Source organism: Callithrix jacchus, chromosome 9 (genome assembly GCF_049354715.1).
Source record: "Callithrix jacchus isolate 240 chromosome 9, calJac240_pri, whole genome shotgun sequence".
Lineage (NCBI taxonomy): Eukaryota > Metazoa > Chordata > Mammalia > Primates > Cebidae > Callithrix > Callithrix jacchus.
The window spans coordinates 49,020,717-49,048,581 of record NC_133510.1 but is presented as its reverse complement, the minus strand read 5'-3'; the positions used below and the strand labels follow the sequence as shown (position 1 = coordinate 49,048,581).

Below are 27,865 nucleotides of genomic sequence, written 5' to 3'. Positions count from 1 at the left end.
AGTATTTATTTATTTATTATTTGTGAGACAGAGTCTCACTCTGTCGCCTAGGCCGGAGTGCAATAGTGCCATCTCGGCTCACTGCAACCTCAGCCTCCCAGGTTTAAGCCTCCTGAGTAGCTGGGATTACAGGTGCACGCACCACCACACCTGGCTAAGTTTTGTACTTTTAGTAGAGTTGGGGTTTCACCATGTTGGTCAGGCTGGTCTTGAACTCCTAACCTCATGATCTGCCAGTCTTGGCCTCCCAAAGTGCTGGGATTATAGGCATGAGCCACTGTGCCTGCCCTGGAATAGTGTGTCCTATAACTGCAATGTGTTAGGATAAGAAACCAAATATATTTATATTAAGAGAATGTTTCAAAAAAGTGTATTAACTTATTTAACAAATTTAAGTAAGTAAATTAACTTACTTAATATGTTTTATTATTAGGTAAATTTTACACATTAGTCCACAACTTTTAGCATCACACTGAGGGAATTTCTTGTAATGAAGTGGTCAGTTAAATCATCGCTCAGAGGCCAAGGCGGGTGGATCACAAGGTCAAGAGATCGAGACCATCCTGGCCAACATGGTGAAACCCTGTCTATACTAAAATACAAATATTAGCTGGGCATGGTGGCGTGCACCTGTAGTCCCAGCTACTCGGGAGGCTGAGGCAGGAGAATTGCTTGAACCCAGGAGGCAGAGGTTGCAGTGAGCCAAGATCGTGCCACTGCACTTCAGCCTGGCACCTGGCGACAGAGCAAGACTCTGTCTCAAAAAAAAAAAAAAAATCATCCCTCATATCTCCAAGGGAATTGTAGTGCTGGATCATATGCTAAGTTGAAAAGCTTGGTCCACACATGCTCAGCAAGAGAAGCTGCCTCATGAAGAAAAATTGTGGAAATTAACCTTTCACTCTACTGGAGAATTTTTATTTTGGTAATGGATTTACTTTAGAAAATCTCTAATTTTCCAAAGCAAAAATCTCTAATGCTTAAGGAAGTGAGAGAAACGACATTGAAGAACTTATTATTTTTATCACAGTTGACAAGCAGTAAAAAGTATTCATTCAATATACTGATGATATATTAATTAAAAGTAGCACTCTATGTGAGAGAAATGTAAGTAATCTTATTGACAGTTAACTAGAAAAAGACCATATATATTTATATACTCTATACATATATATTGTATCTCTGGGTTTTCATTTTGTTTGGAAGCAATTATTGATTTATTTGTGATTGAAAAATAAAATTAGTTTCTTTACATTTTAATATTAAATAAGATCCTAAATAGTCATATACTTTAATAGAAATATATATACACACACATATATATTTATAGATTACCCAAGAGAAACACATAAATACACGAATACCGCTAAATTCAAGTCTAAATGACTAGCCTGTGCTACCTATGGTATTTCTTCAGCAGCTACAACTCACGGCTCATGTAAAAAAACCAAATTTAGAGGGAAATTAACAAGCCTATTTGGATCTCTTCAAACCCTAAAACAGCAAAAGAAACTGCCATAGATATATTTATTTTCTTTTCATTCATGTTCTCAATACTTCATTTATTTAACAAACATACGCTTGTTTTGATGGGAACTGAGAATTATAAAATTAATTTATGTTCATTTTAGGAAACGTAAAAGGTATAATTAAGAAAAATAACAACTCCTATAGTTTCATGCAAGTGTTTAACGCACTGACATAGTTCTCAAGTGTTTGTTCTCTATATTTTTCATAGATGAAATCATGAATTATGCTTCTATTCCATGCTTTTTAAAAAATGTTTAATTAAAAGTATTTCTGAGTCATTTAAAGCCATTGAATACATCTCTTATAATTTGAATGTTTAGAGTATGGTGCAGATATGGGCTGGATCACTAAATATTCATTTAAACCTCTTTATGTGTCTTCCTGTAGTCCAAAGTGGGAAAGCTAAGAACTGCCTTTCTCAGACTTCTTTACAGGCGGGGTTCCTGCTGTGATGCTGGCTTAGCCAATGTGATGTACCTGTGTGAGTCTTGACTTCTGAACTGGGTTAAATGAGGAGACAGAGATCCATTTTTCAAGCCAGATTCTGATTCAAGCAGCATGAGTCTGGAGTGAGCAGCTGAAGTTGTGGCTTCCCAGTGTGGCAGGGATTCTGATTCTGACTGATTCTGCAGTCTATTGATTGCCAGAGACGTTCTGTCGTTTAGCTTTTGGAGTTGTTTTCCATTTCCTTAATCAAGAATCTATTTCTTCACCCTCCCAACAGCTGTAAAATCCCTTTAAATAAACCCCTTTCTGCTTAGGCTAGTTAGAATGAATTGTACTCTCTTCAATACCCTTCACAATAGAATGTTTCTAATTGTGCCGGATAATACTTAGTTCTGCTCTATCTTCTTTTGCTTTCTACATCTTTATCCTTTATACATTGCTAGATTCTTACTTTCTGACTTTTTTAGAAGTGTTATTGTGAATTCAAAAGGTAGGAACATTTTCAAGATTCTTGATGTATGTCAATTCTTTTGTTTTCCTAAAAGAAAAGTTGTACTAATTTATCCTCCCACTAGCAGTGCATGAGAATATACAGCAGCATTGTTCTCATTTCTTTTTACTTTTGCCACTTTGGCAGTTAAAAATAGATAATTTGCTTCCAGCTCTAATGTGAATACATTTCATTATTAATATGACTGAATATTTATTAATTTTACAAACCATCTGTATTTACTCCTTTGTGACATGCAATTATCTCCTGAGACTACAGTATTTTTCATAGCTTTTTTTACATAACATCTTTACAAATATATAAAAAATATATTTATACTTTTTTTTTTGAGATGGAGTCTTGCTCTGTCACCCAGGCTGGAGTGCAATGGCACAATCTCTGCTCACCGCTCCTGGGTTCAAGCGAGTCTCCTGCCTCAGCCTCCTGAGTAGCTAGGATTACAGATGACCACCACCAGGCTTAGTCAATTTTTATATTTTTTAGTAGCTATGGGGTTTCACCCACGTTGGCCTCCCAAAGTGCTGAGATTACAAGCACTTGCCACTACACCTCCCTATTTATACTTTATCTTGTTATATCTGATGCCATTTTTTTCCCAAATAATTGCTGGTTTTTAGATTTTGTTTATGTTTTTGACAAGAGCAAATTTAAAATTTTTGGAGTCTAATGTATAAATCATTTTTCTTTGATTTCTGCCAGCAGAAAGTACTCTATCTTCAAGACCAGTAAGTATTTACACTAATCCTTTTTATTTTTGTGGTACGTTTCTTACATTTAATGTGTGAATCCTTCTCTTGGGTCAAATCTTATACTGGTCCCCACAAAGTTCACATCCACCCAGAACTTCAGAATATGATTTTATTTAGAAACAGGATCTTGGTAGATATAATAGTTAAGTTAAAGTGAGGCCACAGCACATTAGGGTGGGCCCTGATCCAATAACTAGCAGCCTTGTAAAAAGAAAAAACAGCGACACAGATCATACATAGGAAGAATACTGTGTGAGGACAGAGGCAGAGATGGAGTGCTGAGTCTATCAGCCAGGAAAGCTACAGACTGTTAGACACCGTCAGAAGCCAGGACAACGGAAGGAAGGATCCTCCTCTAGGGCCCTGGAAACTTCACAGAGAGCCTGACCTTGCTGACACCTTGATTTTAAAATTCTAGCCTCCAAAATTCTGAGAAATTAAATGTCTGTTATTTTAAACCACTTGGTTTGTGGTAATTTGTGGTAGCAGCCCTAAGAAATTAATAAAATGATTATACACTTAATTTTGGTATACGGCCTAAGATGAAGATTTAAGTTATTTTGTGCTCAAAGAGTGAATTAATTGGTCCAGGTCCTACTTATTAAGATCTAGATCCTACTAGTGGCTGGATCCTAGCAGGCATGTGAGGACCACTTACTCGCTTTTCTCCTGTTAAAGTAAATTAAACTGCAGACCAGGTCTGAGGGATTCCTAAGCCGACAAAGCCAGTGAGAACTCATAAGCGACCTTAACCTTGCTTGATTTGCAAACGTAAGTGAAACAGAACTTGAGCTATTAATATTTCTTATAAATGCCTATTAAAGAAAAACAAACCTAAGCTCAATTTATCAGAAGCCACCAACTAACAAACTTACAGTTATGTAACTAAGCACTTTCTTGCAGGACAGACCAAAAAAGGCAACTGTGTAACTGTTACCAATCAAATGTTTTCTTGCTTTATTTCAGCATTCACCCTATAAAAAGCCTGCTCCTTGCATTCCCACTGCAGAGCCTGAAGCCACCTTTGGTTTTGTGCTTTGTGAAGCAAAACCCACTGTTTGCTCAAATAAACTCTTAAAATGTACCTCAGTTTACCTTTTATTACTCCCCAACTCTACATTAATATCACAATGATAGCTTGAATTGGCCACGGGGGCAGTACTTACACCATGTATATCAGCAAACACTACAAATGAAGGCTTTCCTCCCCACCCCAGAGCTGGTTTTGAAATGTTTGCCAGCACACAATATCAATCTGCATACTTCCAATTGTTTTTGAATTACTATCAGTATCTTATACTGCAAATTTCTTATTCTTGGGCATTTGGCTCTCAGCTGTAGTGCATATTCATAATACCTATGTATATAGTACATATTTTATATTCAAAAAATTCAAGAAGAGTATTTGAGAAATAACCTCTCTGAACCCTTGTATTATATATAAATGACCACTTGGCTAGAGAATGAATCATACCCTTCACATCTTGGTACTTACCACGACATCTGTCCTGAAATTTAGTAATAGGAAAAACTCTGAAGCTACCTCGATTCTTACTCCATTGTAGGTAAATCATGTTTTTCTGACTGGATGCTTGTAGAGTTTTTCTCCTTATCCTTGAAGTGTAAAAATTCATCACAATATGTCTAAATGTGGGTCTTTTTGCATTAATTTTACCTGGAATGTAATTAAGTACTTCTGTCTGTGGACCCAGTCCTGTTTCAGCTCCGGAAAGCCTTTTGGCTCCTTTTTGGGAAAAAGATAAAATGACTGAGTAAGCATTAGACTGTAAATCTAAAGGCAGAGGTCAAGGCCTCTTTTTACCATCCCTGAGATGATTTCTTGTGTTGAATTGCAAATTCAAAGGAGCAGCTTCAATCCTGCCAGGGATTCTCCTGCCTTTCTTCCTCAAACAACAGAAGTAGATTGAAGCCAGTTGATTAGGGTGTTTACCTGTTAAATTTTCGTGGGTTTGAGTTCCACCAATCTAGCAAGGGCTTAGCTTAATTAAAGTGGTATCAACCAATGCAGAATAGAATCTGGCAGTCCTTAGGCCTGTTACAGAAACTAAGTATAATTAACTTCCTAAGGGCTTTGAAGGCCCTTGGTCTTATTTAACCTACATTTCGAAGTTACAGTTAGTATTAATGGAGAGATGGGTAAGAGGAGGTAGAAGAAATAACAAGTAGGGGGAGGAATAGTAAGGGTTTTGTGGTTTTGAATTGTCATTTTATTTTCATATTATTAGATGTGGGGAATATTGTCACTGAGATGGAATAAATAAGGCGTATGTAAGTAATAGATTAGCCCAGTGTGATGTCAGGAGTTCAGTAGAGTGATTGGAATTTAAGATAGATGTTGAGCTTGAACGCTTTCTTAATTGGTGGCTGCTTTTGGGCCAACTATGGAGGTAATATTTTTTACTCTCTGTAGGAAGGTTGTTTCCTACGGTCTAAAGAGCTGTCACCTTTTAGACTAACAAACTTACAGGGAGATTAAGTGTTTCTGTGGTAAGTTTAAAGTTGAACTAAGATTCTATCTTGGACCAGCTATCACAAGGCTTGGTAGCCTTGTCACTGCTACTCGTGAATCTTCCCACTATGTTGCCATTTAGGTGGGTGTGCTCTTTCGGGTGTTCTTGAGTAGCTTGTCTGGTTTTGGGGCACTTGGCTATGATTCTCTGTGTAAATTTATTTCTAGTCAATACATTATGCAGAAGGTATAAGGGTTTGTCTTTGCTTTTTAATGCTTGGTTCAGTTCTTTCATCTTTCCCTCACATTGCTATGTCTACTGCGCCAGGGTAAAAATTTCTATCACTATACTTTTGTCTAAGGTAAATGGTTTGATTAAGATTGTTTATTAGTATTTCAGCAAGGTTTGGGGCTAGGGTTGGCTCAAAGTGATGAAATCCTCCCGATATAAGCCTGATGCTTTGGTTTGTCCAAGCACACTTTTCATTACGCTTACCATGTTACAACTTACCTCCTCTATATGTATGTACAGAGTTTTTAGTAATAGTAATTTCTGGAACGATATTTGAGGAGAGTGACGGGCAGTGTGTGCATGCTACATGGCCTTATTCAACCAAACACTCGGCTCTTAATTTACTGCTAAATCCTCCTTGAACCTTTAGATTTCATAAAGGTTGTTGTGAGATTTTCTGGGTGAAGAAAATGTAGCCCGTGTCTTGCCACCTCATAAGCTACACCTTGACCTAACGTTTTTATGTATGTACTTGTGCTTACTCTACAGCCTTTTTAGGGTTTACTGAAGATGGTGGTATATAGGCTGGGGGCAAGAGGTAGTAAGGTATATTGGGGTTTATTGATTATAGAACAGGCTCCTCTAGAGGGATATAAAGCACCGCCAAGTCCTTTGAGTTTTAAGCTGTTGCTTGCAGATTTTGTTAATGTAACTATTGGAGTTCAGGGCTAAGCATAGTGGGGTGTCTAATCCCAGTTTGGGCCTTAGCTATTGCGTCTTCAGGGTATTAAAGACACTTTCGTAGTATATTTTATTTCAGCTGGAGTTTTTTCCAACTTAAATGGAGTTTAGCTTTATTGAAGGCAGTCCTTAAACACTCTTTATGCTGAGTTCTATTAGCTTGGATTAATCATATGGCCACGGTGGCTGGGATGAAATTCACCAACTCAAAAGAGCCAAAAAGAACCAACACTTTTTTTTTTCTTACTGGGTCTGATAATACTTTTTTTTATTGTTTCTTGATTCTTCTTCAGAAAACTTGTCATCTTCAGGATGAACCTCCTTTCCTTTTTCTTCATCTTTTTTCTCATTATATTCATTATAGTCTCATTATTTCTCATTATATTCTGAGATTTGTTTCCTCAACCTTCTTAAAGTGGAAATATTATGGGCTGTACTTTTTGCACTATAACTGCTCTTTGCACCATCTGACATGAACTTTATTGCTTTCTTTACAATTCTGCCTGCTCTCAGCCATCTCTCTTTTTATATCAACTTTCAGCTCATCCTTTATTCTTCTAACTATTCTGTGCACCTAATGAGTCAATTCTTATTAAGTCGTCAAGCTAAGGCTTTGAAATGTTTTTCTATTTCCTCTGCAAAAGTATGTTTATATGAGTGTTCTTCCTCTGAATCTTTGTCACATTTCCTGTGTCACAAAATGTTTTGAGGCGTGCTGTGCCAAATATTTCTTCTATTATTTCTCTTAAATAGTAGAAAAACAAACATAAAGCAAACACTTGTTCCAGAACCATATTTGGCTTCAAAAAGCTATACACGGTATCCTTTTATCTTTAGGTGCTAATCATTTGAGTACTCGTGTATTTTCTTTCTTGACAGAGACTTACAAAGAATGCCACAGTGCCAAGTCCTGAGCCTGGTTTCTTATGTCCAGCAAACCATCATCTAAAATTTCTGCTAAACTAAGGGAAGATCTTCTGCTCCAACGGACAGGTTGCCCGATGGCTAGGGAGTCATATGCAGCATTCAATTCTTCCTTTAGTAATAGAGATACAAATTGCACCTCCAGCTGCACTGTGCTAAGGGCTCTTCTCATCTTCCCCCCTTGGTTTCCTTAAGTCTTTACACAGCTCTGCCTGCAGAGTGATACTGCCTCTACTTTTCACTCTCTACCCATGGCAGTGTTGTGTATTGTGAAGTATAGTTGTCCAGTGGACGAAGACAGAAAAGAACTGATAAAGAGAAGAAAGGGCATGGCCCTAGCCAGCTAAGAAAAGAATTCACACAGCTTTGGGATTTTCTATGTTTCTTTGCCAGTGGATAGAGTGGGGTTGAGTCACCGTCTTTTCCCATCTTCTTCCCAGATTTCTGTGCTATTCTGGTTCAGCAGGCTTAGTTTAGGATTATGACTCTCAACCCAACACCCTCCTTGCCGCAGTTAGTGGAAATTCCCTGCAGATTCTAGCATTTTATTTTTCTCTTCTCCTTATTTTTTAGTTCTCTTGTAGATTTTTTTGTCTATGTGTTTATTTACCATAATTTAATTTAAAAGTTGGAATATAACATTTTGCCAGAATGGCACATACTAACCCAGATACTTGCTAATGACTCACTGTGTTAAACATGCTGCTAGATACTAAGACTACAAAGATAAAAAGAGACATAGTCATCACCTTTGGAGAGCTAAGCCTTGTAAGGGCCAATACAAAGAAGAACTCTCTAGGCAAAGGACATTGCATGTGTGCAGAGTGACTGGTGAGTGTGGTCCCTGCAGAGTGACAAGTGATACTGGCATCTCAGGCAAATGTAGCGTCCAGCCCTGCTGAGTCTACAGCGTATTCTCTATGGGTATGGAGACGAGAGACTCTGGTAGTGGCCCCGAGTGTCTGAACACTCTGACTTTTATTAGGTACAAAACAGAGGGGCCGGGTAAGTAGAGTGAATCTTCAAACAGATCACGTGTCTAAGGAACAAGGCGCCCAGGACTTTCAAGTAGCCAAAGCAGGGGAAGCAAGATGCGTCAGCACTTTATGTTATACTTGCCAAGTAAGAACAAAGGCTTCAAAAATTATGCTACTTCTTACTATCTTCAAAAGTGGAACCAGGTGCAGAAGTGGGGAGGGAAAGCAGACACAGATTGCAACCAATATAGCACAGCACCACACAGAGACAATTAAGCCCCGGATAGCTGTGGGTTGGGCTGACTGGTATCAGTCCTTCCATAGGAGTGTTGGGGAGTGGAGTGTTCCCTGACTCGCCTAAGGACAGGGAATGTTCCCTTCCAAGGTCTGCTGAGTAGTGGGTGCTTCTCCAAGCAGAGATGTTAGATGCCCTCCAGCAACCCTTATGCGGGTGTGACAGAGGGCTTGGTTTCAGCATTCAACAGGTTATCTGCTGATTCTACCAATCGATGTTAGACAGGTATTAATGCTCTTGCCTTGTGGCCACATCTCATAGTGTCCCTTATCAGACCCTGACAACAGCAAGCCGAAGTTCCTAGAAAATTATGCATAAAGTTCAAGAAGGATTTAATCAAGCCTTAATATTCAATAAGACTAATATCTAATCTCTCATGACACTTATTCCTAACTAGATTCTTCTTTCTATATTCAATTTATTAAACAGGAACTGGCTGAGGCTTCAGTATCCTGCCTCGGCACTTATTAGACTTCCCACCCACAGGCAAATGAGACAGTAGTGGAGATGATGACCTGAGATTCCATTTAAAAAGTAATGGGGATGCCAGAACCTCTGGGACACATTTAAAGCAGTCTCTAGAGGAAAGTATATAGCAATAAGTGCCCATATGAAGAGAATGGAGAGATCCAAAATTGACACCCTATCGTCAAAATTGAAAGAGCTAGAGGAGCAAGATCAAGAAAACTCAAAACCCAGCAGAAGGCAAGAAATAACTAAGATCAGAGCTGAACTGAAGGAGATTGAGACACGAAAAACCCTTCAAAAAATCAATAAATCCAAGAGCTGGTTTTTTGAAAAGATCAACAAAATAGACAGACCACTAGCCAGATTGATTAAAAATAAAAGAGAGAACAACCAAATAGATGCAATAAAAAATGATAAAGGGGAAATCACCACAGACTCCACAGAAATTCAAACCATCATCAGAGAATACTATAAACAACTCTATGCACATAAACTAGTAAACCTGGAAGAAATGGATAAATTACTGGACTCCTGTGTCCTCCCAAGCCTAAACCAGGAGGGAGCTGAAACTATGAATAGACCAATAACAAGGTCAGAAGTCGAGGCAGCAATTAAGAGCCTACCACTCAAAAAAAGCCCAGGTCCAGATGGATTCACAGCCGAATTCTACCAGACACACAAAGAGGAGCTGGTACCATTCCTTCTAAAACTATTTCAAACAATCCAAAAAGAGGGAAGCCTTCCCAAATCATTTTACGAGACCAACATCATTCTGATACCAAAACCCGGCAGAGACCCAACAAGAAAAGAAAACTTCAGGCCATATCCATGATGAACATAGATGAAAAATCTTCAATAAAATATTGGCAAGCCGATTGCAAGAGCAAATCAAAAAACTTATTCATCATGATCAAGTAGGATTCATCCCGGGGATGCAAGGCTGGTTCAACATACGCAAGTCTATCAACGTAATTCACCACATAAACAGAACCAAAAACAAAAACCACATGATTATCTCAATTGATGCAGAGAAGGCATTTGACAAAATTCAACAGCCCTTTATGCTAAAAACCCTCAGTAAACTCGGTATCGATGGAACGTATCTCAAAGTAATAAAAGCTATTTACGACAAACCAACAGCCAATATCATACTGAATGGGCAAAAACTGGAAGCATTCCCTTTGAAATCCGGCACTAGACAAGGATGCCCTCTTTCACCACTCCTATTCAATATAGTACTGGAAGTTCTAGCCAGAGCAATCAGGCAAGAAAAAGAAATAAAGGGTATTCAAATAGGAAAGGTGGAAGCCAAATTGTCTCTATTTGCAGACGACATGATAGTATACCTAGAAGACCCCATCACCTCAGCCCAAAAACTCCTGAAACTGATAAGCAGCTTCAGCAAAGTCTCAGGATATAAAATCAATGTGCAAAAATCGCAAGCATTCGTCTACACCAATAACAGACTTAAAGAAAGCCAAATCAAGAACGAACTGCCATTCGCAATTGCTACAAAAAGAATAAAATACCTTGGAATACAACTCACAAGGAACGTAAGGGACCTCTTCAAGGAGAACTACAAACCACTGCTCAATGAAATCAGAGAGGACACAAACAGATGGAGAAACATTCCATGTTCATGGTTAGGAAGAATTAATATCGTGAAAATGGCTATACCGCCCAAAGTAATTTACAGAATCAACGTTATCCCCATCAAGCTACCATTGATTTTCTTCACAGAACTGGAAAAAACCACCATGAACTTCATATGGAACCAAAAGAGAGCCCGCATAGCCAAGTCAATTCTAAGCAAAAAGAACACAGTGGGGGGCATCACACTACCGGATTTCAAACTATACTACAAGGCTACAGTAATCAAAACAGCATGGTACTGGTACCAAAACAGAGATATAGACCAATGGAACAAAACAGAGACACTGGAGGCAACACAACATATCTACAACTATACAATCTTTGATAAACCTGACAAAAACCAGCAATGGGGAAAGGATTCCCTGTTTAACAAATGGTGTTGGGAAAACTGGCTAGCCATGTGCAGAAAGCAGAAACTGGACCCCTTCCTGACACCTTACACTAAAATTAACTCCAGATGGATTAAAGACTTAAACATAAGACCTGGCACCATAAAAACCCTAGAAGGAAATCTAGGCAAAACTATCCAGGACATAGGAGTAGGCAAGGACTTCATGAACAAAACACCAAAAGCATTGGCAACAAAAGCCAAAATAGACAAATGGGACCTAATCAAACTCCACAGCTTCTGCATGGCAAAAGAAACAGTCACTAGAGTGGATCGGCAACCAACAGAATGGGAAAACATTTTTGCAGTCTACCCATCTGACAAAGGGCTGATATCCAGAATTTACAAAGAACTCAAACAGATTTACAGGAAAAAAACAAACAAGCCCATTCAAAAGTGGGCAAAGGATATGAACAGACACTTTACGAAAGAAGACATATATGAGGCCAACAATCATATGAAAAAATGCTCATCGTCACTGGTCATCAGAGAGATGCAAATCAAAACCACACTGAGATACCATCTCACGCCAGTTAGAATGGCGATCATTAAAAAATCTGGAGACAACAGATGCTGGAGAGGATGTGGAGAAAAAGGAACACTTTTACACTGTTGGTGGGAGTGTAAATTAGTTCAACCATTGTGGAAGACAGTGTGGCGATTCCTCAAGGCCTTAGATATAGAAATTCCATTTGACCCAGCAATCCCATTACTGGGTATATATCCAAAAGACTATAAATCGTTCTACTATAAGGACACATGCACACGAATGTTCATTGCAGCACTGTTTACAATAGCAAAGACCTGGAATCAACCCAAATGCCCATTGATAATAGACTGGATTGGAAAAATGTGGCACATATACACCATGAAATATTATGCAGCAATCAGAAATGATGAGTTTGTGTCATTTGTAGGGACATGGATGAATCTGGAGAACATCATCCTCAGCAAACTGACACAAGAACAGAAAATGAAACACCGCATATTCTCACTCATAGGTGGGTGATGAAAAATGAGAACACGTGGACACAGAAAGGGGAGTACTAAACACTGGGGTCTATTGGGGGGAAAAGGGGAGGGTCAGTGGGAGGGGCAGGTGGGGAGGGATAGCCTGGGGAGAAATGTCAAATGTGGGTGAAGGGAAGAAGCAAAGCAAAGCACACTGCCATGTGTGTACCTATGCAACTGTCTTGCATGCTCTGCTCAGGTACCCCAAAACCTAAAATCCAATAAAAAATTAAAAAAAAAAAAAAGTAATGGGGATCCAGTGAAGAAGACTGACTTTGGATTTTAGAAATCTGAAAGGTGAGGGGTATTGAAGGAAGATCTTAGGACACTATTTCCAGCAAGGGGTTAGAATAGCCTGAACAAAGACAATGGCAGTTGAAATAATGAGACAGTAACAGAGTTCATGGAGAATGTAAAAGTGATGTTAACAGTGTTCCGTAGATGAATAGATAGGAATGATGATAGTGAGGATGTACAAGAATGACTTCAAGGGCTGAGCATGGTGGCACATGCCTGTGATCCCAAAACTCTAGGAGGCTGAGGTGGGAGGATCACTCCAGGCCAGGGATTTGAGACCAACCTGGGAAACATAGAGAGAACATGTCTCTACAAAAATTTAAAAATTACCTGGGCATGGTGGCATGTGCCTTTAGTCCCAGCTACTTAGGAGGCCCAGGTGGGAGGATTGCTTGAGCCCAGGCAGTGAGCTGTGATGGCACCACTGTACTCCAGCCTGAGTGACAGAGCAAGACTAGGCCTCAACAAAATAAAATAATAGCTTCAAGGTTATCCACCATGGTGACTTGATAGATACAGTGCCAATAACTGTGATGGGGACTACAGGACCAAGGATGGTTTCATGGGAGACAAATTGCTCACTTTAAGGACATATGAAACATGTGTACCTGGGGGAGTTCTAAATGGAGTTGGCCAGTAGATACATAGCTGTCTGGAGCACAGAAGAGAATCAAGGCCTGGGATAGATCTGAACTAGTGGTAGTTCAGCATTAGGAACACGAACATTAAGGTGGCAGATGAAGGGAAAACCCACAAAAGAAGCTAACAAGACACAGTAAAGAGAGATGTGTTGGGGCACAGGGTGAAAAGAATATCAAGGATGCAGAAACCTGTATTAAGTGCAGCAGAGAGCAAGTAATGTAAGTACCAGTAACCACTAGTTTCACTCTCTCAGAACTTTAAATCCCGGTTTCAAAGTATTTGTTTAATAACTTTTGAAATAAATAATGGCAACCTCTTATCAAAATAATGCTCTTACACAAATACTCTAATCAGAAAACTTTTCCTCTAATGAGAATCTGTTGTTATGAAACCTTTGCATTCTGGGGTTTTAGTGATAACAGGCACATGTTATGATCTAGCACATATTTGAGGAATAAAATCTCTTTGTTGCAGAGAATTTGTTGCCAAGAGATGTAAACCCTGAAAAAGGCAACCTTGTAAGAGCCTATAGTCTTAGGGGACAGCTGTAGACTCTCTGAATCCTGCCCTCTATGTGGCTTTGTAACACAGAAGAGTAGAATCTGTTTCCCATTAGTTCTCCAAAAGCCGTCATTAATCTTGTGGTAGCAAGGTCAGCCCTAGGAATAAGTAGCTGTATGAATGGGATGATGTAAAGAACATAAAGGATTCCTTTCCAATCCCCCACCGAAAATCCCCTCCACAGCCCCCGCTCTCAAGACAAAGTGTCTGTGGTTCCTCTAGTTAAAGAACTATTCTATGTTTTTAAAGCACTTAGTTTCTTCCAGGTGGCTCCCGTTAAAATGTAAAACCACAGAGAGAAGTAAAACATGACCCCTTATAAACTACTAACACTTCAACAAAGATATGTTTAACAAATGACCCACTATCATCTTGAAAAGAGTAGAGACTAGACACTGAGTTGAGGAGATTTGAATCACAGGGCATTGCTGGGGGACAGGGCTCTTGGACCCAAAAAAACACAGCGTCACTGGGAATGGGAGCAAGGATACCACAATAGGGGAGGGGGCAATAAAGAGCAGCATTCCCAAGACTGTTGTTTTTAACCCAGTTTATCTTTAACAAACATTAAGATCTCAGGCCATTGCCTCTGCTGATTCTGATACACCTCCCAGGGAAAATAGGACCTCTTCTAAGAATCGCATCTCCGCGTATCCCAAGCAACGAAAAATATGTTGGTGAGCTTGATATTTTGTAATTTGTGTTGTGAAAATAAGTGACTAGGAGTAGTTAAATACTTAATTATATACTTTATAGATATAATTATACCAATTATCTATAAATACATAATAGATATAATAAATAATACATATATATTTAAATACTCATATTTGGAAAATTTAGTGAATTTCCAAATGAATTGAATAAATAATGCTGCATGTGATTTTCCAAAACCCCATGCCCTGCTGGAAATCATGATTGTAGCTGTTCTACAATCCCCACCCTATCACTAACACCTTGACTCCAAAATAGATAAGAGGCTAATAATTGTATCAAATTAATTAGAGTAAGCGTTTTTCTGAGCTGAAGAGCACCACAGAAACAACTGTAAGATGAAATAAAAATTTAAAGCAGAAAAACTAGCCCATGTGGAAAGAAACTGCTTGGGGAGAATAAAGAAGCATGAGAGTTTGGGATGGCCAAGGATAAACCAATTATTCTACTTTGTGCTAATGCAGTAAGCGTTATTCTTTTTTACAAATGCCAGAGTATTAAAAGACAAGAATAAGAATCTCTTATGTGTGTGTTGACTGGCTTAAAGTTCTGGGAAATGCTGCCAGTTGAATTGAGTACTGCTATGGAAAGGAATGATTGCTAGAGTCATTCTCATAGGAACCACAAGAAGACAGGAGACCCACAGGATGCCAGCAGGAAGGAACAAAGCCATTTCCCCTCAAGCCTCCCGAGGTGTCCCTCTAGTGCCCCTAACTGGAAACTAGCTGGCAAAGGGGAAACGTGATTTGTAAAATCCTGGTTTCTGCACCACAAAGCAGGGTATGTTAGAGTGGCTTTGCAGCTGAGAGGCAATCAGCTTGAATAGCACAGTGGTAAGGCTGGAAACATAAGATCTTGTCGGGAGATTACTGCAATTATTCTGGAGACACATGGACCAAGGCAGTGACAGCGGAGGAGGTGAATAATGGTCACAAAATAGGAAAGTAGATCCACCATAATTTAGAAGTGGATTTAATAAAGTAAGCCAAGGGGGACTCGATTCAAGGTTTTTGAGCTGAGCAAATGTCCATTTTTTGAGACAGGGAAAATGACAGAATACAGAGGTTTGCAGAAAAGGGGAAATAGGAGTTCTATACTGGTTATCTTAGTTTGATATTCATATTACATACCCAAATAGATTAGTCAAGCTAGGAGTTAGGTATCTGAGGCTGGCGATAAAAGAATAGGTCTCAGATAGAGTTCAAAGTTAAGAGTCATCAGAGGAGATACATATAGTATTTAAGCCCTGAGACTGGATAAAATCCTGTAGAAAGTGAATAAAACAGAGAAAATTAGCCAAGTTAGCGGATAGAGGCCTGGGCCACTCCAATGTGTATAGGTTTAAGAGATAAGTAGAAACCAGCAAAAGCTACTAACTTTTTTTTTTTTTTTTTTTTTTTTTTTTTATGACTGTGTGATCTGGCCAGCACCTGACACTTCTCAGGCTCTGTCTCATGCTGTTTCATCTCCACTCTCATTCAGTTAGTTTGAATTTCTTTATTTTTTATTTATTTATTTATTTATTTTAAAAGAAGGGAAAAAAAAGAAAAAGAGGGAAAAAGGAATATTACTTCATTCCTAAAATGGGTTTCAATAATGGCCGATCAATATTTTGAGTGTTTAAAGTGGTTAATGCATATTTTATGTGTTTAAAATGGAGACCTCTATTGTGTTTATTTGTTCTGGCTCTGAGTTCAAGTCCTGGATATCGTTATCAATTTGTTGTCTCGTTGAATCTAAATCTCATCATGTGTCTTATGTATCTGGGTGTTAAGATCTCTTATTGTTGCATTAATCCTTTTACCCTTGCATCCTTGTAACTTTGAAATCTATTTTATTAAGTGTGAGAATTGCAACTCCTGCTTTTTATTTATTTATTTTTGCTCTTCATTTGGTTGGTGAGTTTTTTTTCCATCCCCTTGCTTTTAGTCTTTGTATATCTTTAGATATATCGTTAGATTTTGTGGATAATATATATTTTGTGTGTTTAAAATGGAGAGCTCTATTGAGTTTATTTGTTCTGGATCTTAGTTCCAGTCCCGGATATCGTTATCAATTTTCTGTCTCGTTGAATCTAAATCTCATTATGGGTCTTATGTATCTGGGTGTTAAGATCTCTTATTATTACATTAATCCTTTTACTCTTGTATCCTTGTAGCTTTGAAATCTATTTTGTCAAATGTGAAAATTGCAACTCCTGCTTTTTATTTATTTATTTTTGCTCTCCATTTGGTTGGTACATTTTTTTTTTCCAACCCTTTATTTTGAGTCTATGTATATCTTTGGATATACCGTTAGATTTTGTCTGTATCTTTTAATTGGGAGATTTGGTCGATTTAAATTTAGGGTTGCTGCCGTTTGATATTAACTGGCTATTTTGTCCTTTCGTTTATAAAAATTCTTCTTTATGTTAATGCTCTTTACTTTTTGGTGTATTTTTAGAAAGGGTCATACTGGTTGTTCCTTTCTGTGTATAATGCTTCTTTTAGAAGTTCTTGTAGAGCAGGCCTGGTGGTAATAAAATCTCTGAGTACTTGCTTGTTCCTGAAAGATTTTATTTTTCCTTCAAATGTAAAGCTTAAATTGGCAGGATATGATATTCTGGGCTGAAATTTCTGTTGATTAAGTATATTGAATATTGGCCCCCACTCTCTTCTAGCTTGTAGGGTTTCCGTTGAGAGATCTGCTGTAAGCCTAATAGGCTTACCTTTATGGGTAACTTGATCTTTCTCTCTGGCTGCCCTTAATATTTTCTCCTTTGTTTCGATCTTGGTGAATCTAACGATTATGTGCCTTGGGGTTGGTCTACTTGAGGAATATCTTCGTGGTGTTCTCTGTACTGCCTGGGGTTGAATAGTGTCCTGCTTTGCTAAATTAGGAAAATTTTCCTGGATAATGTCCTGGAGAGTATTTTCCAGCTTGAATTCATTCTCTCCGTCACATTCAGGTACACCAATCAAGCGTATATTAGGTCTTTTCACATAGTCCCATATTTCTTGGAGACTTTGCTCATTCCTTTTTATCCTTTTTTCTCTATTCTTGTCTTGTTGTTTTGTTTCATTAAGTTGATCTTCGACCTCTGATACCCTTTCTTCTGCTTGATCCATTCGGCTGTTTAAGCTTGTACAAATTTCACTAAGTTCTCGTGTTGTATTTTTCAACTCCATAAGTTCATTTGCATTCCTCTCTATATTGTCTATTCTTTTCAACATTTCATCGAACCTTTTTTCCAAGTTCTTAGTTTCTTTACATTGGGTTAGAACAAGTTCCTTTAACTCCCAGAAGTTTCTTATCATCCACCTTTTAAAGCCTACTTCAGATAATGGAACACAGTCCTTTTCCATCAGGGCTTGTTCCGTTACTGATGAGTCCTTTTCCATCAGGGCTTGTTCGGTTGCTGATGAGTCCTTTTCCATCACGGCTTGTTCCGTTGCTGATGGGTTCTGATTTTGGGTATACTCGGCCTTCTTAGGCTGTTTTTTTCCCTTCATTGTAGATGAACCGCCTTTCTAATTAGTTTTCTGAGTCGACGTCCGACTTATTGATTCCCAGTGCTGGGATCCGAGCAACCCACTGTGGCGGCCTAAATAGCAGCGATAAGACTGATGGTGCTCTTCTGCCCGGGAATCTCTGGTCTGGCTTCCCTTTTGAGTCCGCAACAAGCGGCTCTGACTTCCTGGAGCTCCAAACTCCGGTCAATAGGGGAAGCAGTCCCGTTGGCTCTGCATGAAGAGCTGCTGCGCCTAGACGGCAAAACCGCTGCGGCGGCCACAAGAGTCGCGCTGGCGACCCGTGGGGCTCCTCCACTGGGAATCGGCTGATCGGTGAGTGACAAAAATTTTTCTAAAAGTGTGGCGTCGTCTCGTTCTCTGGGCTTTCACTGGGAGCTACAGTCCTGAGCTGTTAGTGGTCGGCCATCTTGGATCGATCTCCTTTTTTTTTTTTTGAGACAGAGTCGTGCTCTGTTGTCCAGGCTGGAGTGGAGTGGAGTGGTGTAATCTAGGCTCACTGCAACCTCTGCCTCCTGGGTTTAAGCGATTCTTCTGCCTCAGCCTTCCAAGTAGCTGAGACTGCAGGTGCATGCCATCACGCCCAGCTAATTTTTGTATTTTTAGTAGAGACGGGATTTCACCATGTTGACCAGGATGGTCTCAAACTCCTTACCTCATGATCTGCCCACCTTGGCCTCCCAAAGTGTTGGGATTACAGGTGTGAGCCACTGCGCCTGGCCAAGAATTATTAGCTTATAAAATAGCAAGAGACAGTGAGGTGCAGTGGCTCATACCTATAATCCCAGTACTTTGGGAGGCCAAGGCAGGTGGTTCACCTGATGTCAGGAGTTCAAAACCAGCCTGGCCAACATGGTGAAACCCTGGTCTCTACTAAAAATACAAAAATTAGCCAGGCATGGCAGCACGCACCTGTAATCCCTGTAATCCTAGCTACTCGGAAGGCTGAGGCAGGAGAATTGTTTGAATCCGGGAGGCGGAGGTTGCAGAGAGCTGAGATCGTGCCACTGCACTCTAGCCAGGTGACAGAGCAAGACTCTGCCTCAAATAAATAAAAATAAAATAAAATAACAAGGGAATCTAAAGAGTGTTGACTTGGAAACTAAGTGAAGTAAGTGGTTAAAGGAAAGAAAAATCAAATGTGTCATGTGTTCCTAGTAGGTCATATAAGAGAACTGACAACTCACTACTGCAATTGGCAAAGCAGAATTAAGGAAATAACTCAAAAAAGTGTCCCAAATGAAAGGACATAAGCTTGCAGACTGAAAATTTCCACTGCATGTCAGCACAACGAATGAAATTAACGCAATCACTAGGCACATCACTGTGAAATTTCAAACCATGATGTGAGGAAGGAGACCAGATTAGAATGCAGGGGTAAGTAGAAATCCAGGTCATACACAAAAGATCAGGAATCACAATGACATCAGTTTTCCAAGAAGCAACACTGAATCTAGGAAACACTGGAGGAACAGCTTCAAAATGCTAAAAGGTTTGTCAAAGTAGAAATAAAATCCCAGTAAAAATATCAATCAAGTATAAGAGTAGAATACTGTGGTGGTAGTGTTCTGTTGTTGTTGTTTTTTTTTAACATTTACTGAGCATGCATTCTTTCACCCTTTCGTATCTTTCGTTACTGTCAGAATCTTTGAAATACAGAGTACAAAGTCATCAATCACTCGTTTTTGCCTCCTCAAGAGTTTCACTCAAGTATTTCAAGTCAATAAATCCTCCCTTTCTCATTTAAATGGTAAACCATTATTGACCTCTTGGAATTTTCTTGTTTTCTCTTCTCTCCCAGTAAAACATGGCTAAGCAGCAATACCAACCATAATCCCCTCCACAGTATCTCTCCAACTACTTCTTAAGAAAAACAAAGGGTCCAAAGATCCAGGTTCAAGTACCTAATCTGCCACTTAATATCTGGTTGAAGCAAATCACCTGTCACAAAAATTTTCACTGAAAAGTCAGGATAATGCTAATACATACATTACACACCTCTCAGTGTATCAGTTCTAGGTACCTCATGGCTGTGCAGTGCTTAGTATTTTCCTTTCTTTTTTTCGAGGTAGAGTTATGCTCTTGCTGCCTAGGCTGGAGTGCAATGGCACAATCTCAGCTCTTGCAACCTCTGCCTCCCAGATTCAAGTGATTCTCCTGCCTCTGCCTTCCAAGTAACCGAGACTTCAAGCATCCACCACCAAGCCCAGCTAGTTTTTGTATTTTTAGTAGAGACAGGGTTTCACCATGTTGACCGGGGTGGTCTCGAACTTCTGACTTCAGGTGATCCACCCGCATCAGGCTCCCAAAGTACTGTGATTACAGTCATGAGCCACCATGCCCAGATTAGTATATTCTTCCTCCAAATTTTCTGTTCTATTTTCTATCTAATCATTTTTATTTCCGAGGAATTGGCAGATAATGTTTATTTTAAAAGTTATATTTTATCAAATATAAGATATTATTTACTAACTATAAAGAAAAAAAGCACTGCCAATAAAACCATGACTCAATATTTTTATAATACTATTGTGAATAGTCCTGTACTGTCTCTTCTTGCTGTGGCATTTTTCTTCCATTCTAAGGGACACGACAATTTTTCCTACTTTCATCTGCATTGTCTAGACAATCATTTTGCACACATCTTAGTAACTACTTAAAATAAACCATCATCTACTTGTGACTATTTTCTTTTTCCTTTTTTTATGTTGCTTTACAAGAAAATACAAAATTGATTCTATTATTTCCCTGAAGTAATTTGCTTACAAATCAAATTTACACACCACTGCTTTGTTTTCATCTTTATACACAATAGATATTCAATCTTTTTGGAGATATTTTAAATGCCAGTCAAACTCAACTTGTGCAGTACCAACAGTGAGCATAATTTAATCAGGAGGACAGCACAGGAGCGGCCATGAGCAAGGTGACAACTATGTACTCACAGTGCCAACTATGCCTCAGCTTCCAACTGGACAACAGAGGCTGTAGGAGGCAGCTGTTTCACAGATGTTAGAATATTAAAAACTGTGCCGCTCACAATTAATAAAATATGATAATTTAGTCATGTGGGTAGCACTTCCTTTCTCTGCCTTTCCCTTCATTTGTATTTGCAATAATATTTATCAAATATGATATCTGTCTCATGAATTTATATTCTGCCCTTGTCAGTAATTTGCATTGTGATTCTGATTCTCGTTTGTCTCATTAGCATGTGTATGTGCACATGAGTGTGAATGTGTGTATTGTGTGTGTGCAGGTGTGTGTCCAAAGAGATCCCGATATGAAAGCTACTAGCGGAAACTTTGGTTAAAAATGCGTATCACAATTTATAAATCTAATAATAAAAGCTCTGATTTTAAAAATTCTGTTAAACAAATTGAAGAAACTTAGTAATAGAAACTTTCAGAGATATGTCCTTATAATTCCAATTGGAAAGCAAACCTTTTTTTTAATAAAAATATTGTTTTAAACAATATATAATCGAATGCAATACAGTTAGTAATCACTGAGACTATATTCTATTTAATCTACATGGTTCATATTCTCTAATAAAACTAATTAAAATATAAATTTAACAATAAAGTCATTTTATTTTAATAAATAGAAATATTCACATACTAATAAATACTGCTATCTTATCCTTTTTCATGAGGATTATGAAGAAAGTTCATTAATAGCTGAACAATTGAAATCACTGAATACATAACAACTCTGTGCAATGAATTGTTCACAGATAGACTCCTACCATCTTGCTCAGAGGCTCTTGGCATATATGCAGTTGGTAAGATAATCAGCCGGTTTCACACTTTACACTTAAGTTTGCCTCCCACAGTTAAGCTGGGGCACAAATGCTTTGGCTATAACAAAATAGCTTTGTGAGTCAAAGGTTGTCTCTACATTCTAAAAGGGGTATGCAGTCACTACAAAAGTGGTTTTTCCCAGGATTTCCATCTGAACATCCTTAGGAGTATTACATTTTCGAGGTCCTCTCTGTCACCTCAGTGCCATTATCCAGGAGAACAAACCATGTTGACTCCAAATGAAGGGAGCACATTCCCTTCATCAAACACACACACATACGTGCACATCTACACGCTAATATTGTATAGAAAACTGACAAAAATGCATGGCTATGTTAGGAATCTGAAGAGTCACAGAAGTTGAGAGAATGAAGGGGAAATAATCTCAGGACACACACTTTCTAAAAAGCAACTTAAAATTGATTTTAGACATTTCAGTTTATTTCTAGTCAACATGCCTAAGCTTCCCAAAGATTTTTCTCCTCTCCTTCACCATGTCTCCTGTCTCTAGACCTTCTTTCTTCCTCAACCCCTCTCTTTTGGCTCATCCCAACAATTCTATACTCACCTATTACTCAGATCCAACTCTGGAACCAACACAGGCCCTTGAGTTTCTCCCTGATCCCTACAAGTAAGCAAGAAATAGTTCCATATACAGACAGCACACTTTCAAACCAAAATTCTGGTGCTGACTGTTAAATTTTTTCTGCCACATTCCACGCAGAGAGAGGTTGACCAACTCATCTTTGATCATACAGCCAATGTTGTCCTAATAGCTTACAGAAAGCCCTCCGCACATTTTCTCTTTCACTGAAATTGTAACTCACTGACATTGTACTGATTAGTAAAAATATTCAACTGAAGCACACAGTAAAAATAGAGTTAAGGACAGGTGGATGGGAGAAAGCTGGTACAAATCGTTGACCCAGTGGTCTGAACACATTGCATCTCAATATAAATCCTGGGTAAAGATTCTCAACCTGGTACCCTTGCTGGGTCCTCCCCTAATGTTTCTTCACTGGGTGCAACCCAGTCTCAGTGGGCCTGCATAAAAGTGCCACAAGAACTTGGGCTATTCTCGTATTAATTTATTAATTATGTACTAGTTTTGCTTTTATAATAATCTTTGATCTGATCTGCTATTTAACCCTGAAGATTAGAGTTTCACAGAAGAAAAAAAAGAAACAAAGGCACATTTATGTATGCAGTAACTACTGTGTGTCAGCAGCTGGCTTCTTGGTGCTATGCTCACCTCTGCTGCTCTCAGGACAAGGTGACTGGGAAGACATAGAGAACGTCTGACTCTGAATAAAATAGAAAAAACTTGGAGTTCAAGCTAATCTCACTTAAATCTGGAAGAGCAGGAACCCACACGCGAAATCAGGGCTTTATTCATATTGCCTGCTCCTTCAACTCACAAGGCTGCTGTATTGTCAAATGAGTTAACAGTAGGAGAAATTATAAAATAACAAGGCCTTACCTTTTTAAGAGATGGGGCCTCACTGTGTCATCCAGGCTGGAGTACAGTGGCATGATCACAGTTCACTGCAGACTTGAACTCCTTGACTCAAGAAATTTTTTATATTTTATTTTTGTAGTGATGAGGTCTCACTATATGGCCCAGGCTGATCTCAAACCCCCGGCCTCAAGCAATCCTCCCACCTCAGTCTCCTACCTCCCAAACGGCTGGGATTACAGGTGTGAACCACTGTGCCCAACCAAAGACTGCTTTTTAAATAATTTTTTTCTTCATTATAAAGTTTTGCAACTTTGGAAAACGTTGATTTATTTCCTTAGAGATTTTCTCTGAATATAATTATATATATATATTTAATATATTTACACATTTATATATTTTTTTCATTTAATATTAGAACATTAGCATTTTGCCATTTATTAAAACGATTTATGTACATTAACCTATAATACCTTCGCATAATATACCATCAACATGGGTATATCATAAGTTACAAAATCACTGGTGTATTTTTTATGTTTAGAGATATTTTACTCACATTATCCATTTATGATGTACATAATACATTTATGTATAATAGAGTTTTTTCTTGTTTTTTTAGGATGGATTTTCAGAAAAATCATGAAAAGTCTATTTTAAAATAATAATTATTTATTTATCAACTTTACTAAAGGTTTGTCAATTGCAGTAGACTTTCCCAAGTATTAGCTTTGGCTTTTTGGACCCACTCTGTTGTATTTTTGTTTTCAGTTTATTCTTTTCTGGTTTTTGTTGTTGTTCTTCTTCTTTCAACCTTTTGGAGATTCTGGATTTTAAATTGATGCTGTAATGGGACATATCTTGAGAGTCTTCAGGAAGGGACTGAGTTTATTTTGAATATGTGAGGGATATAAATTGTTGTGACCCAAGGACAGATTATATTTTCTGCAGGAGGAAACTGTGACAGACTGCATTTTCCAGAGATGGCCACAGCAAATCTCCTACCATGCATACTCTTCTAATAATGTTACTTGAAAACTCCTCCCAACAAGAGGCGGATCTGTGCTAGAACTCTTCTCCCTTGTACCTGGGTGGGACTTTGGTGGACTTTGTGATTGTGTGTATTAAATTAATAGAGTATGATGAAAGTGATGCTAGGCCACTTCCCATGTAAGGCTCTTAAAATGTCATGCACTTCCAATTGTTCTCTATGGACACTAGCTTTGGGAAAAGCCAGCAGGGATATAAACAGTCCAACTTCCTGGAGTCTGTCATGCAGTGAGGGTGCCAACACTAAAGGAGAAACCACACAGAGAGCTCTGAGCCTACAGGAAGGGAGATGTCTGGTCAGTCCCTGCTGCTCCAAGCCTTGGACATTTCAACTCCAGCCACCATGTGAGAGATCATGAGACAGGTCTGCTCAGCCTAGCTCTTCCTGAATTCCTGACCCAGAGAAACAGTGAAAGATACTAAAATTATTGCTGTTGCTGCTTTAGACAAAAGGATGACTTGTCAGTAAGCAGTAAAAACTGAAGAAAAGCTAAAAGCACTTTAGTCTCCCCCTTCTAAATTATGCAATGTCATTTTCCAGTATTTTAGTTGTCTTTTCTTTGATCACACAAATCATCTGCAAAAACAATGTATGATAGTAATCATTTTATACAGATAAAATTGTTCAGACTTATCGATATGCTTAGCAATTTATTTGCATCCCAGATTTTCTTTCTGGAATAACACACTCTTGCTGAGATATATTCTTTAGAATTTCTCTCACTGAAGGACCTTTGGAGGTTAAAAAAAACCTTTGTCTGTTTTTCAGAATATGTTTGCTATTGAAAAAACTGTTGAAGAAATAGATTGCTGAATATGCATTTCTATGTTGATAGTTTCTCTCTCAGCACTTTGAGGATATTTTTCCACTGCTTCCTGATGTCCATTTTTACTATTAGAAAATGTTTGTTTTTGGTATAATTACTCTTCTGCAGGTGATCCGTCTTTTCTTTCTGGCTACTTTTATAAGCTTCTTACTATCTTTAGTTCTGTTTCACTAAAATTGTCTAAGTTTGCATTTTTAATTTTAATTGATCTGCTTGATACTTTGTGTCTCCTTTACTTATGGATCACATTAATCATGAATTCTGCAAAAGAATTCTTATGTCTATTCTATAGTTCCACAATTCCATTTGAATACAGTCCTTCTCATTCTATCCTCCATGTTTCTGTCTTGTCTTTACATTTTCCATAGCCTCATAACTGGAAAATTATTTTCTCTGTCTTCCCGTTCACCAATTCTCTCTTCAGTTATGTCTAATCTGATGTCCTTCCATTTCAATGATTATACTTTTCATTTCTAAAAGTTCAATTTAGTTCTTTTTCAACTTTACCTACTTAATTTAGATATTCTCTTATTGGCGTCTCATTTTTTTTCTATAAAGATTTTATATTTAGTAATCAACTGTATCTGACAATTCAAATAAGTTGTAATTATTTTCATTCCAGGCATTAAACTCATCTGTTACTTTCTGTTTACTTTTTGTCTCTGAGAATTACACTTTGATGGCTTGTGTGCATTTTGAGTGTTTGCTTATGAGCTATCATTTGTTTGAACATAGTATATGAGAATTCTATGAGCTTTTTTTCCAAAAGAAATTTGTGTTTGCTTCTGTTGGAAGCCAGGGACTGCTACTGACCTGGAACCACAATAGGCTCCTTCTCAGGACTTAATATGGGACACCCATTAACATGGTGAGTCCAGAAGTGGTCTCCTTTCTAAGTTTTGGTATCTGACTTTTACAACTCACAGCATTTGGTCTCATTTTTGCTCCCTCATTTTCTGTTTTTGTTTTTTTTGGTGGGAAGGTGGACATGCAGATATGCTTGGAGAGTTCTCTAAATTTGATGAGTACAATAATGCATTTAAAAATATGTTTTATCCAAGAACAAAATGTATTGCAACAGGAGAGTCTTCTTGAGTAGCTACTTTGATACTATTCTAGCTGCATCTAATAGAAACTATTCTAGTCAGCTACATTGTCTCATTTATATCTCTCAACAGTTCTCAAGGTAAATAATTTTATACTCAATTGACATATGATACATTAAGTAACTAAGGTTACATAGCTAGTAGGTAGAAGCACTTACTAGCACTAGCACTAGAATTTGAAAACAAATTCATTCTAGGTCAAAACTTGTGTTTTTCATTGCTATGTAATATTGTCTCAGACACCAACTCCAAGTATTCATATTTCTAGGGGCTTTTCTTTTCTATCTCCTACTTGCTATCTCGTTTCAGTTTTGTTATCTGCCTTCTAACTCTCTTATTGTAGAACAGTTAGAATGAATAACTATCAGTGACTTCCAAGCCTTGATACAAACACTGATAAGCTGCTCTGAGTATGGAGAAAGAAAAGAAGTCATACAAAGTCATATAGCAAAAGAGATACATAAGTTTTAGGAACACAGTTTGAAACATGTATGTACATTAAGTAAATATGTGTACAATTTTAAAGATAAATTGCTATAACCTTTTTGGACCCAAGTTGTTTTCCTCAAAGCTCAAGTTATTATTACTTTAAAAGCACATAAATAACATAAACAATTACTCCTCCAGTTATTATTTCTACATTCTCAATTCCCTTTATTAAACTTAGAGACACTAACTACTGAGTAAAATTTCTTACACTTGTATGGAAAGATATTACTGAGGTTATACCTAAAAATAAATATCTAGGTCTCATATCAAGTCACCTTACTGAATTAAAAGTTATGCATTTACAAATTTTAAAAGGTTACCTCCACCATGATTTTTACTCCATTTGTTCTAAATATCTTTCTGTTTCCTAATTCATACCAACTGTTTTTTAAACAGGCTCTTGCTCTGTTGCCCAGGTTGGAGGGCAATCATGGCTCACTGAAGCTTCAACTTTCTAGGCTCAAACAATCCTTCCACCTCAGCCTCTCAAGTAGCTGGGACTGCAAGAACATGCCACCATGCCCATCAATTTTTTATTATTTTTTGTAGAGAACATTTTTTATACTTTCAGAAGATAATATGTTTTGTATCTGTGTCTGCACTAAAATCTCATATTGAATTGTAATCCCCAGTGTTGAAGGTGGAGCCTGATGGGAGGTGATTGGATCATGGTGATGATTTCTCATGAATGGCTTAGAGCTGTCCTTGGTGCTGTCCTTGCCATAGTCAGTGACTTATCACAAGACCTGCCTGCTTAAAAGTGTGGCAGCTCACTCGCTGTCTCTTGCGCCTGCTCTGGTCACGTGATATGCCTGCTCTCCCTTTGCCTTCTGCCATGATTGTTAAGTTTACTGAGGCCTCCCCAGAAGCTGAGCAGATGCCAACATCATGCTTCCTGTAAGGTCTGCAGAACTATGAACCAATTAAACCTCTTCTCTTTATGAATTACCCAGTCTCAGGTATTTCTTTAGAGCAATGTGGGAATGGACTAATACAGAAGGGTTCCCTGAAATTT

General features: G+C 38.2%; 1 protein-coding gene across 3 annotated transcripts in view; it reads right to left on the bottom strand.

Annotated features, from left to right (window-relative positions):
- The window catches only part of ST8SIA1 (ST8 alpha-N-acetyl-neuraminide alpha-2,8-sialyltransferase 1), a 150,601-nt gene that overhangs the window by 27,846 nt on the left and 94,890 nt on the right, over positions 1-27,865 (bottom strand). The window contains exon 6 of one of the 3 annotated variants that reach the window (XM_054238285.2): positions 4,913-4,981. The exons of the other annotated variants lie outside the window; for them this stretch is intronic. Within the exon in view, the coding sequence (XP_054094260.2) occupies positions 4,957-4,981 (25 nt within the window). The 3' untranslated portion in view covers positions 4,913-4,956. The remainder of the gene's footprint in view (positions 1-4,912; positions 4,982-27,865) is intronic. 3 annotated transcript variants of the gene reach the window in all.